The sequence below is a fragment of the Hemicordylus capensis genome, chromosome 2, assembly GCF_027244095.1.
Source record: "Hemicordylus capensis ecotype Gifberg chromosome 2, rHemCap1.1.pri, whole genome shotgun sequence".
Taxonomy (NCBI): Eukaryota; Metazoa; Chordata; class Lepidosauria; order Squamata; family Cordylidae; genus Hemicordylus; species Hemicordylus capensis.
Window position 1 is genome coordinate 10,573,491 of NC_069658.1, and position 18,361 is coordinate 10,591,851.

Here is an 18,361-nt window from a genome sequence, read left to right on the forward strand (position 1 = left end):
CTCCATTTCCTTCCACCAGTCCTCCTTGAGGACAAATGTGTCTAAGGCAACCTTAGACAGATGGATTACATCCTCCATTTTGTTGGCATACAACGCATTAAACTTTCCCAATCCTTGGAGCATTACTGCTCGTACTACACACAGCGTGGCTACTTCAGTGGCCTTCTTCAGCCACTGCTCCTCTCCTGGAAACATGCAAGGGTCATCCATAACACCCTTCATCAAACTCTACAAAATTTCCTCTTCCACTCTGCTCAGGTGGCCCTTGGGTGCACTGTCCTGTAGCAGATGGTATGACTTTCATCCTTTCCCTCCCTAACATCGTCAGCTTTTGTATGTCCTGTGTTTGAAGGATGACCTCCTCAAACTGGAAAAAGATACGGACTTACTGTGAAAGTTTCTTTTTCACAGTTGAGGAGGTCATCCGACCCACCCGAGGAAGTTGTTATTCACAATTTTTGCTGATATCTGAGTCTCCCTTTGCTGTTGTCAGCGACTTCCAGGGTTCTAATTTCTAGTTTCCTTCTCCCCTATTCTACTGTTTCCCATGTAGCTATCGCCTTTCTTCTGTATATTTGGGGATTATGTGATTCTTTGTCCTCTTTCTTCTGCGTAACAGTCCTGGAAGTGGAGTTTTGCTGCCCTCTAGGCAAGAAGCTAGCCACACCTTCCAGTAAAAAAAAAAATAAGTCATGTCTTCGGAGCATGCTCAGTGCATAACCCAGGATTGAAGGATGACCTCCTCAATGGTGAAAAAGAACCTTTCACGGTAAGTTCAACGTTTCTTTCTTCTACTGGTTACCTGTTGCAACTGCAGGTATACCAAAACAAGCAATCATCAGTTGAAGTGGACACTGTCTAGGATCCCCTATTACTCTTTGCTTGTTGCAGCAGCCAAGGAGCATTCCTTCCATGTGACCTGGTGATCTGCTCTATAAATCTCCAGTGAGGGAATGTGTCACACAGGTTACATAGGGAGCCTCCTTATACCACGCCAGACCATCTAACTCAGTATTGTCTATGCCAGGGCTGCTCACCTTTGGCCCTCCTGCAGATGTTGGCCTACAACTCCCATAATCCCTGTCTATTGGCCACTGTGGTAGGGGGTAATGGGAGTTGTAGTCCAAAAACAGCTGGAGGGCCAAAGTTGAGCAGCCCTAGTCTATGCTGACTGGCAGCGGTTCTCCCAGGTTTTCAGGCAGGAATCTCTTCCAGCCCTACCTGGAGACGGCAGGGATTGAACTTGGGACCTTCTGTACGCAAAGCAGATGCTCTTCCACTGAGCTATGGCCCTTCCTCTGCTTTGCTCAAATTGAAGCTGAATCCAAGCGAGATGGAGGTGCTCATTGTGGGGGATCGGAATCTGAGGGATGAGTTAGATCTTCCTGTGCTGGATGGGGTTACACTCCCCCAGAAGGAACAAGTACGCAGCTTGGGAGTTCTCTTAGATCCAGGCCTCATCCTGGTATCTCAGGTGGAGGCTATGGCCAGGAGTGCTTTCTATCAGCTTTGGCTTATTCGACAGCTGTGTCCATTCTTTGAAGAGGATGATCTCAAAACAGTGGTGCATCAGCTGTTAACCTCCAGGCTTGAGTATTGCAATGCGCTCTATGTGGGGCTGCCTTTGTACTCAGTTCGGAAACTTCAATTAGTTCAAACTACGGCACCTGGATTGGTCTCCAGGGTAACCCGAAGAACCATATTATGCCTGTTTTAAAACAGTTGCACTGAATGACGTTATGTTTCCGGGCAAAATACAGAGTGCCGGTTGTTACATTTAAAGCCCTGAAAGGCTTGGGCCCGGCTACCTTAGAGAGCACCTCTTTCTGCATGGTCCCCATCTTACATTGAGGTCATCTGGAGAGGTCCGTCTCCAGTTATCACCAGTACGTCTGGTGGCGACTCGGAACTGGGCCTCTTTAGCTGCTCCTGGCCTGTGGAATGGACTCCCGGCAGATATCTGCAGTTTAGGCTTGCTGTTGGCCTTTAAGAGAGCCCTAAAGACTTACTTGTTTGGCTTGGCCTTCCAAGGTTTTTAAATTTTGTTAAAGTTGTTTTTATATTGTTTTAAGTAGTGTGTTTTAAATGATGTTTGTTTTTATTGTTTTTAAACTAGTTGTACGCTGCCCAGAGCCTCTGGATAGGGTGGTTTATTAATGCAATACATTATAATGATGATGATGATGATGATGATGATGTCAAGGTAGACAGTAGCCGTTGAATGAATGTAAGGTAGTAGTTGAAATAAAGCATGAAAGATACAGCTGTGCATTAACTATTAACTAATGGAGAATTGGGAAACAAAAACCTCTCTTGCTCTTTTTTGTTGTTTTTCCAATTATGTTTATGCTTTAAAAATATTTGACTAGTCAAATGTCCACTGCTAATTACCAAATTGCTGATACTACTAGTAGAAGTATGTAACATCTATTTGGGATAATATGTAACATCATATTATCTAAGAGATTTCTCCTGCCTTTGCTGACTAGCCTGGATGTTCAGGGTGTACAACAGAATGTTGCAAAGCCATCCAGACTTGAGTCCAATTTACTGATTCTGTTTTCCTCCCCCTTCTCACCTCTGGTCTGGATTAAACCATATGAAGTTTTAACGATTTGCCTGAATCATTCACCAGATACCCAAGTTACATATTTATACTTCAGAATAATAAATCAAATCAAATCAACTTGATTGCGGTCCGAGACCAGCATAAGACAGTACAGTAGAGCAAGATCAAAAAGTAATTATAAAACGGCATGGTCAAAATTTAAGATCATGTTACATCAACATTAAAATAGACAGACTATAATATAAGTAATGATAAAATTACTATAAACTGTTGAAAATTATTGTAGACTATAAATACTAAAAACTGTTGCTCTGAAGTTGTCTGATTTGTGCTGTCCTTCCTCTGCTGCCTTTTGAAGTGGAAGTATTGACTACCTCACACATGATGTTAGGAGCTCACAAGAGAGGACGTTCATGCAGCCAGGCCTCCAGTGCAGGAACAGAATTTCCCATCCACTCAGTGTAATGAGCGGGACCTGCAACCAACTCTGCAAGTGGGAATGAATCCATTATGATAAAGCACCTGAAAAGTGTGTTGTTTTGTTGCTCGGCATTTTTGCGATCAACTTTCCACCTTTCATCATGGTGTTCTGGATAGCATAGGTGAAGGCCAGAAGCGACAAGTGAAATGATCCTTTGTCCAAACATAAAAACCTCTGATAACACTTGTGTGCATCCAAGGTCACATTTGAACTTCCACTTATTCTCAACACGGTGCTCGGTGTTTTGCTGGCATCCTGGAAGCTTTGGCTGCATTTCTTTTATGGTCCTTGTGATTTATGGTGGTATCAGTTGTTTAATCACAGTTAGCCTTCCCGTCTCTTCTCCTGTAACACGGTTAGCTACTTACATGGAAAGGTAACTAGCTAATCTAATTATAGTGTCTCAAACCTAACTGCAGAGTCAGAAATGATTCCGTAATCTGCTATTTAACACCTCGGTGTTGGGAAGACAGATACGATGTGCGTCCTCCTTAAGAATTCTCAACATGCTATTCAGAGCTGGGGAAAATATATTTAATGTCTTAAGTGCCTATTTAATATTTGTACGGGTCTGATGACCAGGCCACTGGGACTTTTGCTGTTCTCCTTTTGGGTTCGATTTTAGATGTCTTGATAAAAGGCAACCCTAGCTCTTAGGGGATAAAGCAGGGGTTCTTAAACTTGAGTCCCAGACCATGATGGACTACAACTCCCATCATCCCAAATCTTTAGCCATTGTGGCTGGGGGTGGTGGTGGTTGTAGTCCTGGGGACCATCTGGGGACCAGTGTTCCCTCTGGGTTGTAATAATTACTGGGTTGTAGTCATCTGGGGACCAGTGTTCCCTCTATCAGGGATTCCCAGATGTTGTTGACTACAACTTCCAGAATCCCCAGCTGTAATGGCTTTTGCTTGGGGATTCTGGGAGTTGTAGTCAACAACATCTGGGAATCCCTGTTAGAGGGAACCCTGCTGGGGACCCAAGTTTGAGAACCTGTGGGACAAGGATTTCTTCTTTTGAATGAATGATCTAGGGGTACAGTACTTAACTTTCTCTTTCTCTCTGAACTATCTAGGGGTACAGTACTTAACTTTTTCTTACAGGTTAAGATTGTGCACATGAGCATACAGGCTGGCAGGTGGGGAGGGCTGGCAGGGAGGCAGGCTCCTCCCTGCCTCCCCGCACACAATCTCCCTCCCCAGTTCACTCTGCCGCTTGCTGGAGCACACCAATGATGCCGCAGCATGTGGCAGAGCAGGAAGCCAGAGGAGAAAGTCCTCCAGTATCCCTCAATGCCCTGCGTCAGGAGTGCAGTGCATTGAGGGAACCTCTCTGCAGCTGGACACTGCATGCTCAGGCTGTGTACACATGGCCCCGGTGCTGGGGTTAAGGGCACTCTTGCACCCTTAACCCTGGCTGAAGGCTGGGTTAAAAAGTAGGGTTAGGTAGGGTGTGAGTGCTGGGGTCAGGATCGATCCCAGTGCTCCACACAAGGCGCCTAGCCCAGGCTGGGCTGCCCTAGCTTTCGTGAAGCTGCTTGTGAGATTAGCCTCATTTTGATATGAGTCAATTCTTCACACAGTGATTGGTCGTAGTAGTAGGATATTATGGAGCAGGAGCTGTTGTAGAAAAGGATACTAGAATGAGTGAGGGAGTTGGAGCATCACCCCTTTGAAGAAAGGCAAAAGCAGTGGAGGCACCTTAGTCTAGGAAAAAAGATGCCTAAGGGGAAAATGTTAGAAGTTTAATCAATTCAGGAACATTGTGGCGAGGGTAGATAGATATACTTCTTTCCATCATTGCAAGGTCAACTAGCTCAAGCCCTGGGATGTCTGGAGCACAGGATGTTTCAAGAAGAGAGTATATCCACTTCCTCCTCAACCTCGCTAGATCAGACCCAAGGTCAATCCAGTCCAGGATTCTGTTTCTCACAGTGGCCCACCAGATGCCTCCAGGAAGACATAGGAAATTGCCTTATACCGAGTCAGACCATTGGTCCATTTGTTTCAGTATTGTCTACACAGACTGGCAGCAGCTTCTTCGAGGTTGCAGAGAGGATTCTTTCTCAGCCCTATCTTGGAGATGCCAGGGAGGGAACTTGGGAACTTATTTATTTAGCACATTTTTATACCGCCCTAACCCAAGGTCCATATGCATGCAAGTATGCAGATGCTCTTCCCAGAGTGGCCCTTTCTTCTAAAGGGAATATCTTACAATGCTCACACATGGAGTCTCCCATTCAAATGCAAACCAGGGTAGACACTGCTTAGCAAAGGGGACAGTTCATACTTGCTATCACAAGACCAGTTCTCCTCTCCTAACCACAAGCAGGGCAGGAATGCAATATCTTTCTGCTGCTGGGGTTGCCCAATAACTTATTTTCGGTGGTATCTTTCTTCTAGACATGAAGGTTCTCCAATGGCCATCATGTTACCTGGACATATGGCAAAATTCTCCAAGTTTGGCTTTGGAGAAGAACTTTGCAAGTTTCATTTGCTGTTCAGGATCTGGGGAGAAGTTTTGTTTTGTTTGTTTGTTTTTGAGACCGAAAGACCCTTTTCCAAATATTTTTGGGAACTTAATGTAATTGTAATGCACATTAAACTGCCAAAGGATCTTGAAGGAAGCATTTTGAGGGCTCAACAAAAATCTTACTGAAGAGGCAAGGGAGGTTTGTAGTGGCTACAAGTCTTGCAATAATGATAATAATAAAGAATAATAATAGCTCCTGCTAACCTAGTTTCATGGAGAAGCTTTTCAGAACTTGGTTGGACATATTATTGGATTATATAGGCGTCTGTTGCCTGAAAGTTAAAGAGAATCTCTTGGCTTGTCCAGCAGCAGTCTCCAAGACCTATTTGTGCTTTTGTTTCTTCTTTTGCTCTTTATAAGCTATCGTGGTGCATAAAATTTCAGCTGAAGTGTTACTTTTACGATGCCTTGTTACTCTTCTTGTCTGTAAGTTGATATTGTTGCAAGGTGGATGACTGTTGAGGCTGATTTCAGAGGAGGAGGCTCAAATTGGCTCATTAAATGGTCTAAGTTTCTTGCCAACGTTTGGGGAAAGAAATGTGAGCTGGACATGGGAGAGTATTGTGCAAAAGAGCTCTGAGCTGTCAGTGACTGACCAGTAGAGAGTTCTTGGGGTCATGGTGAGCAGCTCATTGAAAGTGTCAACTCAGTGCACAGAAGCTGTGAAAAAGGCAAATTCCATGCTAGGGATCATTAGGAAGGGAGTTGAAAATATAAATGCTAATATTATAATGCCTTATAAAAATCAATGGTTTTTGGAGTACTGTGTGCAGTTCTGGTCTCCATCTCTTAAGAAGGACATTGTAGAACTGGAAAAAAGATGCAGAACTAGGAAAAAACTAGTCATACTAGTCAATTCACTCGGAGAGGTCATCCAGGGTTTTGGACTGAGTTGTCAGCAATATGCGGATGACACTCAGCTCTATCTCTCCTTGTCATCTGATCCTAGGGAGGCGGTGGATGTCCTGAATTGGGGGCTGGAGGCCGTGATGGGTTGGATGTGGGCTAATAAACTGAAATTGAATCCGGATAAGACAGCGGTACTGTTGGTCAGTAGGAGAGCCAATCGGGATGAGGAGATTTTACCGGTTCTGGATGGGGTTGCACTCCCCTTGAAGGAGCAAGTATGCAGCTTGGGGGTACTGCTGGACCCGGCTCTGCTTTTGGAAGCTCAGGTGGAGGCGGTGGCCAGGGGTGCCTTTGCACGGCTTCGGCTGGTGCACCAGCTGTGTCCCTTTCTCGAGAAGGCATATCTGGCCACGGTTACCCATGCCTCAGTCACGTCATGGCTGGATTACTGTAACACGCTCTACGTGGGGCTGCCCTTGAAGAATATCCGGAAGCTGCAGCTAGTGCAAAACGTGGCAGCTAGGGTTTTATCCGGAGCTGCCCGCTGGGAACATATCACCCCCATTTTGAAAGAGCTGCACTGGCTGCCGGTTCGTTTCCGGGTCCAATTCAAGGTGCTGGTTTTGACCTTTAAAGCCCTAAACGGTTTGGGCCCGGGGTGCCTGCTCCCAAGGGTTGCTGCCCGCTTGACTAGGACATCTGGGGGGGCCCTGCTCCGGGTGCCGACAATGAGGGAGGCCCGGCTGTCGTGCACTCGGGACAGGGCCTTATCAGTTGCTGCTCCTAGACTCTGGAATGCTCTCCCGGTGGCCATTCGTTCCTCGGACTCCATCACAGCTTTTAGAAAGCTTTTAAAGACTTGGCTTTTTACCCAGGCTTTTACATAATCGTTTTTTACTGCTGTTCTTGTGTGTTTTTATCTGCTGTCTTGTTTTTATGTATGTTTTTAGCTTGATGTTTTTGCTGCTTTTATTGTATGTTTTAATTTTTGTAAACCGCCTTGGGGTTTTCTTTTAACGAAAGGCAGTATAAAAATGTAAAAATAAATAAATAAAATAAATAAAATTCGATGCAGTTGAGGGCAAGCAAGTTGAACAGGGGCCTGGAGCACCTTCCTTATGAGGCAAGGCTACCGCATCTGGGGCTTTTTAGTTTGGAAAAGAGGTGACTATGGAGAGACATGATCGAGGTGTATAACATTATGCATGGAGTAGAGAGAGTTGACAGGGAAGAATTTGTCTTCCTCCCTTATAACAGTAGAACCAGGGGTCATCCCATGAAACTGACACTGGGAAATTTAGAACCGACAAGAGGAAGTACTTTTTCACACAGCACATAATTAATCTGTGGAATTCTCTGCCATGGGATGTGGTGATGGCCACTAGTTTGGATGGCTTTAAAAGGGGCTTAGACAAATTCATGGAGGATAGGTTTATCAAGTCTACTAGTATTCATGGCTACAGGCTACCTTACAGCTCAGAGGCTGTAAGAGGGATGTAGACAAATTGAAATGGGTTCTAAGGAGGGGAATGAAGATGGGCCAGGCTCTTGAAAACACTCCAGAAATCTGGAAAACAGTCTCTTTGAGGAAAGGTTGAAGGGACTGCCTGTGTTTAATCTGGAGAAGAGGAGGAGATACCATGATAGTACTCTTCAGATACTTGAAGCCCTGTTATATAGAAGAGGGCAAAACCTTGTTTTCTGCTGCCCCAGATCTAAATTGAGTTAAAGGCGGGTAGATTTTGGTTGGACCTTGGGACAAACTAGTATGGACCTGCAACACAATGTTGCAGTATATCCCTGGTTGTGCATGGGTTGCCTGTGCCTGTGCCTGATCCTGAGCATGTTACCTGTACCTATGCCTGGGCATGGTGAATGTTATAGGCACTTTAGCAGAAGGGGTTGTGACTACCTCGAGGGAGTGTTGTTCAAGCTGTGAAATTTCTCACTCTTTTGGTTCAAGCCCTCCTCCGCCCCCCTCCCCACTGCCTTCACTACAGACTACCATTAGCTCCACCCACCTCATTGTGTGTTAATTGCTCTCTGAGTCTATAAACACTTGACTCCATTGAGTTACATTGGGTCAGTTTGGGGTGGGTTTTTGGGTGGGCCCTTTAGGTTTTTTCTTTAGAGTTTTGCAAAACTGACATATCTGTGGGTTACCCTGAGCCTGCTGGTACCTCATTCACACTTGCAGGTGCTCTGGCTTTGCATCCATTAGAATAAAATTTCCAGCTCTTTTGGAAATAAATGTAAGACTGCCTTAATGGTAAGAGCGCTTCACCAGTTAACAGTTCAGCAGTTACCTGGGACTACGTGAGCTCCTCCTCTTTGGAGCTCTTCTAGTGGAAGCTGGGCAGCCATCTGTTGGGCATGCTTTAGCAATGATTGCCTGCACTGAGCAAGTGGTTGAACTAGATGGCTTGCAAGATGCCTTCGAATCCTGTGATTCCAGACAAATAGCAGTCACTATTACTTCCTAAAGGTATTAATAGTAGAGATGTGCACAGACATTTTAAAAAATTCATTTTGAATTCTAATTCAATTCTGAAAATTTGTTTTGAATTTGAATCAGATTCAAATTGAATTTGAAATAAAAATTTGAATCAGATTCAGATTTGGTCCAAACATTCGATTTGAATTTGATCCTATTTGGGTGCCTTTTTTTTTAACCAATCAGGGGGCCTGAATGGTGCCAAATGGCTCTTGAATTAAATTTGAATCAAATTTTGAAAATTCGTTTAAAATTCAAATAGAATTGCCCTTTTAAGGGGTGATTCGATTCAAATTTGAATGACTCAAATCATCCAGATTCAAGTCAAATCAATTTGAGTTCTAATTGATTTGCACATCCCTAGTTAATAGCAGCATAGCAACATAGGAAGCTGCTTGGTCCATCTAGCTCAGTATTGTCTGCACCAGGGATTCTCACAACATTGTGTCCCCAGATGTTATTGGACTTCAGCTTCCACAATCCTCAGCCCCAGTGGCCTTTGGTTGGGGGTTATGGGAGTTGAAGTCCAATAACATCTGGGGACCCAACATTGAGAATCCCTGGTCTACACTGACTGACAGCATTTCTACACTGACGGGCAGTGACTCTCCAAAGTTTCATACAGGAGTCACTCTCAGCCCTTCCTAGAGATCCCAGGGACTGAACCTGGGACCTTCTGCCTGCAAAGCAGATACTCTACTAATGAGCTTCAGATTGGGACCAGGGCAGGGGCAGTGAGCGAAAGCACCCCTCCGCTCACCATGCGTCTCGATGCACATCACTTTGGGGCTGCGTTTCAGTAAAAATCTAGCACACCAGGGCCAGTCGTGTTACCAACTCAACTTGAATAGTCCTCCCAGCCTTCAGTGTTGGCTTCGTAAGCCATTTTTGGAGGGAAATAAACCCCCTCCCCCGCCGCTCACATAATAGAATGAGGTTGCATGTGGTCTTCTGTAATGGCATGTTGTATTGGCTGGTGGAATTGCCTGGTTAGAGGGTGTCCCCTTAGGACCCCGAGTGCCTCCTGTTTCAGAAGCTAACCACTGAACTGAACAAAAGGAGGAATTTCCTGACCCCAGGGAAGGGCGAAACATTAGATACCCATCCCTGCAGTTCTCACAGTTCCTCGTGATTTACTTCTGTGGTTGCTCCCATTAAGATATCCAACATTACCTCATTGTATCCTAAAGTCTTAATTCCTTCTGCCCGCAACTCTGGCACATTTCAAGCAGAGGAAAGATTGGAATTAGAGGTGGTGAAACGGCCGCTTTGAAGCTTGGCAGGCAGGACCTCTTCTTCAGGAAAGTGAATTTGGATTTCGTAACTAGCTGCTGTATGCATGCTCCTACGTGTTGAGAGAGGCAGGTTTGGGTGTGTGTGTGCTGAACCCAAGTCCCTTAGTCATTGCTTCCCAAGTGGACAGTGGGCTCATCTTGTACAGCGGGGGTCCTCAAACCTGGGTCCCCAGATGATGTTGGACTACAACTCCCATCACCCCCTTCCACAATTGCCAACCACCATTGTGGCTGGGGATAGTGGGAGTTGTAGTCCAACAACATGGTGGTTGGCAATTGTGGAAGGGGGTGATGGGAGTTGTTGTCCAACAACATCTGGGGACCCGGGTTTGAGAACACTTGTTATATACCAGAACCAGATTGGGGTGCTAGCTGATTCCTGTGTACAGAACTGCTTCCAAACTATGATTCAGGATCGGTACCTGCAAATGGCCACCGTTTTAGTTGACTGGGGAGGTGGGAACTGTGCCCTTTCACTGCTGCAAAACAGGTTTAAATTCAATAGGAGATGCTTTCCCAGGATGGAACTGTAACAATGGGAACAGCTTCTGCCTTCCATCATGTGAGTACCCACCTGCTGACTGAAGCCTAAATCCAGCGTTAAGACCCAGTGAGAACTGGGCTTTTAATGAAATCTTGCAGGTGGAGTCATTTCAGAGAATGTCCGTTGTGCCCCGAGTGTCATAACCGGTTGGAACGCTCACTTTGTATTTATGTTCAGCTCTCAGAAGTCTATGTACACCATGTACCTTGGCAGAGAGATTAACAATGCAAAATGCCGAGTCAGCTTGCTTCACTTCATTGGCAGGGGAGACATTAGCAATGTGGCTCTTGACTTTGGCTGCCTTGTTGTTTGTGCATTAACATATGCAAATAGTTTTAGCCCATCTCTACATTGATGGCTGTCAAGGTGGCTAACAACATTAAAAAACTCTAGCCATATTGATTACACATAGTAACATTTAAACAAAGAAAACTATTGTTAGGCCTGAACTGATGTTCCCCCTCTCAGTGCCAGGTTTTTAAAACCACCTCACTGTCTGGCCTACCATTTGGTTCATTCACACGACTGCCATTAGGGTAGGAGAAGCGCCTAACTAGGCTAGGTGAGCCAAGTGTGCTCACAATTGGCAATTGTGTGCACCCAGACATCATGGTAAGAGGCGGGGAGCTGGGCTGTGTGCGAGGCAGGACTGGACAGGCGTGCCCTGCCCGGATTCGCTTCCCTGCATTTTGCTGATGGTGCACAAGAAGTCAACCACCTGAGTTCCCGCCTCGCACACGATCACACTCCCCACCTCCTTCCTGATATTTAGGTGCACACAACACAACCAATTGAGAGCACGCCCAGCTCTCCTACTGTGGCTGGGTGCTTCTCCTGCTCTAATGGTGGTCGGGTGAAAGAGCCTGTTGTCTCCAACTCATTTGGTGGTGACTGGGAACAGGGCCTTCTTTGTGGTGGTGCCGTCCCAACAGTGCCCTCCTTATGGAGGCATGCCATGCCCCATCATTGCCAAGTTTTAAAGAGATGACTTAGGGCCTTCCTGTTTTGCCAAACTTATAGTGGTGTTGTGGTTAGAGTACTAGCTGGGTGACTCTGGGCCAGTCACTTCTCTCTCAGCCTAACCTACTTCACAGGGTTGTTGTGAAAGAGAAACTCAAGTATGTAGTACACCGCTCTGGGCTTCTTGGAGGAACAGCGGGATATAAATGTAATAATAATAATAATAATACTGAGGGATCCTCTTGCTGATTTTATAGTGGTAACTCTCCTGGCTGTTATTTTTCAAGTTGTTTTAGGCTACCATATAAGTTGGCTTTTAACTTTCTTACCATGTTATAAATTCTGTCTTTAAATTTCAGGCCTCACAAAAGCCTGAAATGTGGGATGATTTTTTTTTTAAAGCATTAACAATATAAATATGTATTTGTTTATAATCCTGCCTTTCATATGTCTATATTTAAAATATATGAATATTATATTTATATCCATGTAAACCACTTTGGGAACTTTTTGTTGAGAAGCAATATATAAATATTCATTGTCTGTGTATTTCTTGGAAACTGACTGAAAGAAGCTACTATCAGAAAAAGTAAAAAAAAAAATTAAAAGCTGAGAAAATACAAATAAAAATATTAAAACAAAGTACATTAGATGTGGGGGATGAGGAAGGAGGGGAGAGTGAGCGTGAGCATCTTATACATTTGGAGGGCAAACTACCCAGTACAGAGAGCTCTTCAACACGCAGTGAAAACAGGACAAGGAGGGAGCCAGGCAGACCTCCCAGAGAAGGAGTTTCCAAGGGCAGGGGCCATCACAGAGGAGTCCTTCTCTTACATGGCCACCAGATGAATCTCTGTTGGAAGCAGCACTCGCAAAAGGCCTTCTCTGTATGGGTCAGGAGATTCAAGTGAGAAGTGGCATTCATTCAGCGGTGTAGTAGGGATGCGCCAGAACTGGCTCGGGCAGCCACAGGTAGGGGGCAGGGATTGGTTCCTTAAAAAAGCAGGTAAGCAGGTTCTGCTCCTCTGCCACCCCACCGCTTTTCCAGGCGCAGTGCCCCCTTTCCAAAAGCCCATGTGCAGACTGCTGGGAGCGATGCTGCAGTTACGTGCTGCCTTTTGGAAAGCATCGCTGAGCCTGGAAAAATGGTATGGCGGTGGCGGGGCAGTCAAGGACCTGCTGACCTGCTTTTAAAAGGAACTAATCCCCGCCCTGCCAAACCGGTTCGAATGTGGGTGCCGGAGCCGGTCCGGCGCTTCCCTAAGGAGGCACCGAACCAGTTCAGGTACATCCCTAGGACAGAGATCCCAAGCTATTTAGGGCTGTAAAGATCAGCACCAACACCTTGTGGTGTGAAATGTGCCCAGAAAAAGATGCTAACCAGTGTAGCTGGCAGGCAAAACTGTTGCATTTGCATTCTGGACCAACTGAAGTTTTCGTCAAGATTTCAAGGGCATCTCCAGATCATTTGTGTTGCAGTATCTACTCTAGAGGTAACAAGGACATGGATAACTGTTGCCAAATCTGACTGAGACAGGAATGGTTGTGCGCCAGACAGAGCTTGGCAAAAGGCTCTAAGGCTGCAGTATAATAATGTTACCATCAGCCAAAGATTTGGCAGTATTTGGAGCTGGGTAGTGCCAAAACAGGGTCAAAAGTGTGGGACCTCACCTCCAGCTGTACTTTTCTTCATGGTGCCATTTATCTGACCAGCTCACTCAGCACTGAGGTTGACCACAGGGCCACATTAGGAGTTAGAAGATGTGAAGCGATTGGTATAACGGTAGTGTTGTTGCTTTTCTTGTGTAAGATCGGTGATTGGCAGGTTTATCCTGATGGCTTAGTACTGCTACTGCTGCAGCTACTGATGGTTTAGTAGTCAGCATTTAGCATTCTCACTATTGTAGCATGGACTTCTTTCCTGATCAGGGAAGCTTTAGAGGAGGAGGCCATATTTCCATGGTAGAGCACATGCTTTGCATGGAGAATGTTCTTGGTTCAGGACATGGTATGTTCTGTTAACGCCAGGGTTCTCAAACAGAGGAAGCTGCCATATACTGAGTCAGACCATTAGTCCATCTAGCTCAGTATTGTCTACCCAGACTGGCAATGGCTTCTCCAAGGTTGCAGGCAGGAATCTTTCTCACCTCTATCTTGGAGATGCCAGGGAAGGAACTTGGAACCTTCTTCTCTTCCCAGAGCGGCCTCATTGCCTAAGGGGAATATCTTATAGTGCTCACACACGGAGTCTCCCATTCAAGTGCAAACCAGGGTGGGCCCTGCTTAGCAAAGGGGACAAGTCATGCTTGCTACCACAAGACCAGCTGTTCTCCCTGGTGGGTGCCCGGATGTTTTTGGGCTACAACTCCCATCATTGATGAAAGTCCAACAGTACTTGCAGACCCAAGTTTGAAGACTAAACTTTGAAGATGAAGGTGTTGAAGGATCAGGTAGCAAGTGATAGGAAAGATTTCTGCCTTAGAGCTGGGAGAGCTGCTGCCATTCAGAGTAGACTAGGGCTAGACTCGAGTGGGCTAGACTCGAGTGTCTTAAGGTAGAACAGAAAGCCAAGGTATGAATATTTTTAAAGAAACAGGACCACTAGGCTTACAGGGAACTCCATTTGTTCATCATAGAGTTCATTGTGTCAGGGAGTGGGCATTGGCTGCAGCTCCATAGTGAGTATTGGTTCTGGGTCAAATCTAGGTTTACTCGTGCATGATGTGTAAAGTGGCCCTGAGCTCCTTGATGGAAGGGTGGGGTTCAGATATTTATTACTGTCATCATCATCATCATCATCATCATCATTATTATTAATAATAATTTGATTTCTATACCACCCTTCCAAAAATAGCTCATGGTGGTTTACACAGAGAAATAATAAATAAATAAGATGAATCCCTGTCCCCAAAGGGCTCACAATCTAAAAAGAAACATAAGATAGACACCAGCAACAGTCCCTGGAGGTACTGTGCTGGGGGTGAACAGGGCAGTTATTCTCCCCCGGCTAAATAAAGAAAATCACCACGTTAAAGATGCCTCTTTGCCAAGTTAGCAGGGGAGATATCGATATAATCGATAACCCGGCCTACCCAACTTACAAGTGGCGGCCAGCACGCCTGCTTGTATTAAATTATGAAGATGACCCTGCAGTGTCCCTCCTGAATCAACATCTCCCGTGCCTGCCATGTTCGTTCTCTTAAAACTCTTATTTAGTATTTGGAAAGAAGCCATGCCCTTTGTTCCTGTTTAGGGAGAGCAACAGTGCTGCTAAATTTGAATGCGCACACACAACCACTTTATGAGCTGAGAAGTAATCAGATTCAGATATCTAAGATCTGCAGCTTCTTTTTGAATTGGCTTCTGGGAATTGCAAGCTTGATCCTAGCAAATTGCTGGCCCAGATGTGTCTTATCAGTCAGGAGGAGAAGTGCGCCATCCCTTGGCCTGCAAGGGGCCTTGCAGCTTATTGCTTAAACCAACTTTTTAATATCTGTTTGGATGAAGTGGGTTTCCCCTCCATCTACTCACTCTGGATGAATTTGTACCCTGGGAACCTCAAGTACTGCTTCATGTGTAGTAGAAACGAAAGAATTCTTCATGTCCACAGTCCAGATTCGGAGCATTCCAAATTTGGATTTTAGTTTCAGCTTGAGTGGACACCAGGCTTAGTTCACATGTCCATAGCTACTGGAATGCTGATACCCTTCTTCTTCCTTTTTTGTTTTTGTTTTTTTGTTCTGTGTTTTCACCAGTTGCAGATCTGAACGCTTCTGAGCACCTCACAGTAGTTGGACTATAGGGACTAAGAGACGTTCCTGAGAGACCTTCCTGAGAGCTACCATTCACTTCCTGGGGTTTCCTCCCTCTTCTCCCCATCTTCTCCTTTCCCCCCACATAAAACTTCCATGGATCGGGGGACTGGCATGGAGCCTAGGGAGAACTCGGGCACGACCCGGCAAAGGGGAGGCGAGATGGATTTCCTGGCTTCTGCTGTCGCTTCTGCAAAGGCTCCATCCGCTCCCGGCTGTGCTGGGGAGGCCATGCTTCCTACTTCTGGCTCTGCCAAAGGTATCCCGGTGAGTGGCGATCGAATGGAGCCAGAGGAGGAGGACGAGCTTTCTTCTGGGAGAGACGTGGATTCCACTTCCAATGCAGACAGCGAGAAATGGGTGGCCGGAGACGGCCTGGAGGAGCAAGAGTTTTCCATCAAGGAGGCTAATTTCACCGAGGGGAGTCTTAAACTGAAAATCCAGACTACCAAGAGAGCCAAGAAGCCCCCCAAGAACCTGGAGAACTATATATGCCCACCCGAGATCAAAATCACCATTAAACAGTCCGGGGAGCAAAAACTTCCAAGAGCTGGGAAAAATAGCAAAGCAGCGAAAGAGGAGGACAGAGCACACTCCAAAAAGAAGGTAAGAAGTCAATTTCTCTGTTTCCCCCTCCTTTTCGCTCTGCAGCTCCCCTCCCCTCATCTGTTGGTGCACTTACGCAAAACATTTTGTTAATTCTTCACTCATGCTTGGGTATTTTGCTTCATTTGGGGAATCTTGGTTGTCTCAGTGTTGCTGAAAGCCGGCCTCATTTGGTTTGGGAGTGAAGGAGACAATCTGTGCACCAAAAGGGTTTTGGAAACGGAATATGTGACAACAGGTGGACAGGATAAACAGATGGAGGTGGGAAAGGGGGAAGGGCACAACAAGACAACGGGGAGAAGAAGGATATTAGCATAAGAAGCTCCATGGTCCCTGCCTACCAGCTGCTTTTCCATTGTAGGGGGCTCAGATGAAGGGTGTCTTAAAGAGCCCTTTGAAGGGCAGTATAATGGTCCTGTTAGTGTTGTGCCACACAAAGACCATGCCTTTAAACCGGAAAAGCTCGTGTGGCTTAGAGGCTCCGGTGTGCAAGGGCTAACTCTCTTTGGTGCGTCTCACTTAATGGGTTTTTTTTGTTTTTTGTTTTGGCTTTGGTTTTGGTTTTCTTTCTTTTTTCTTTTGGCATGAAAACAAGTTGTAACAGGCTGTGTTGACAAGGAAGAGGACAGGCAGAGAGAAGGCTTTCCAAAGGGAAGGAACATAGGGTTGTTTAATTAGCACGGCTGGCGTTTTTTGTCTGGATTGTGTGACATAGTCTTTAAAGGTCCAGTCACCCTGAGGTTGGTGGAGATGGGGATGCTCTGTGTGAGGCAAAACTTCCAAGGACCTTTTTGGTCCTCTGGGCTTTAAGATCAGAGGCAGAAGACCTCTAGATGAGGGCCAGCCTTGGGCAGAAGGCCTGCAAGTCAGGAATACAATAAGAATAAGCAGATATTGCATTAAATAAATGAAAAAGAATGATTGGTTTTGCAGGGCCTGCAATTCTGTTTGGAAGAACTGGGAGCACACAGGAGCAAGTCCCAATTCCATGATGAATATTCCATGGGAATATTTATTTAGAAATAAAGTTTTGCTCTCAAGGCAAGTCTGCACCATCCAGTTTGGATGGACCTCCTCAGTGCATGCAGCTCCCCAAAGACATTGTCAGTACAGATGGGCTCAGTGGTGTCTGTGGGTGACATTTGCAGCTCTAGTGATTCCCTCTTAAAATGTGGAGTTCCTGTATCGCACCTTCTCCTTCCAAGGGTAACCCTTTCCTCTTGCACATCTGGGTTTATTGATTTATTCATTCAGTTTATTTGCCACCCTTCCTAAAGTGGCTCAGGGTAGTTTACATTAAAAACAAAAGCATAATAAAACAATTAAAATGAGAAAACATTTAAACTAGATTGGAATTAAAACTAGATATCATTAAAAGCCAGGCTAAAAAGGTGGGTCTTTCATGCTCTCTTGAAGGCCTCCAAAGAAGAGAATCCTCTTATATCCAAAGGGAGCATGTTCCACAACCCAGGGACGACTAAGAAGGCCCGATCCCAGGTTTCCACCATATGAAGTGGTGGCACCCGAAGACTGACCTCTCCTGATGATCTTAATGAGCAGTGGGGATCTTGTAGAGAAAGGCGCTCTCTTAGGTTACCCAGACCTAAACCATTCAAGGCTTTAATGCAACGAATACAATACAATGAATATTTATATACCACTTTTCAACCAAAGTTCCCAAAGCGGTTTATATATAGAAATAAATTAATAAATAAATTAAATGGCTCCCTGTCCCCAAAGGGCTCACAATCTAAAAAGAAACATAAGACAGACACCAGCAGCAACCACTGGAGGGATGCTGTGCTGGGGCTGGATAGGGCCAGTTGCTCTCCCCCTGCTCAATAAAGAGAATCACCGCTTTGAAAAGGTGCCTCTTTGCTCAGTTAGCAGACGGGTGAATGGTATACCAACAGAATCCCAAATCTATTCTGAGTCCCTAACCTAAGGTACACACACAGACACACACACACACAATATAAATCAATTCTCTCACAGGAATCCTTGGAGATGTTATTCTTATGGACCACCGCCACTCCACCTCCCACCCACCTTATCCTGCTCAGCATCAGAGTGCTCTGGGGGAAGATGTTGGGCCCAGGTCCGCCCCCCAGGTCTCATTTATGCAAGCCAGGTCGGCTCTTCCACGATCAAACCATGAATTATTTTGATCTTATTTTGAACCAACCTGGCATTACAAAGGAGCATGGTTAGGTTCTGTG

General features: G+C 45.5%; 1 protein-coding gene across 4 annotated transcripts in view; it reads left to right on the forward strand.

Annotated features, from left to right (window-relative positions):
* Positions 1-18,361, forward strand: part of SETBP1 (SET binding protein 1) — a 357,781-nt gene that overhangs the window by 42,191 nt on the left and 297,229 nt on the right. For all 4 annotated transcript variants that reach the window (XM_053295525.1, XM_053295524.1, XM_053295526.1 and 1 more), the window contains exon 2: positions 15,480-16,142. In XM_053295525.1, the coding sequence (XP_053151500.1) occupies positions 15,633-16,142 (510 nt within the window). In that variant the 5' untranslated portion in view covers positions 15,480-15,632. The remainder of the gene's footprint in view (positions 1-15,479; positions 16,143-18,361) is intronic.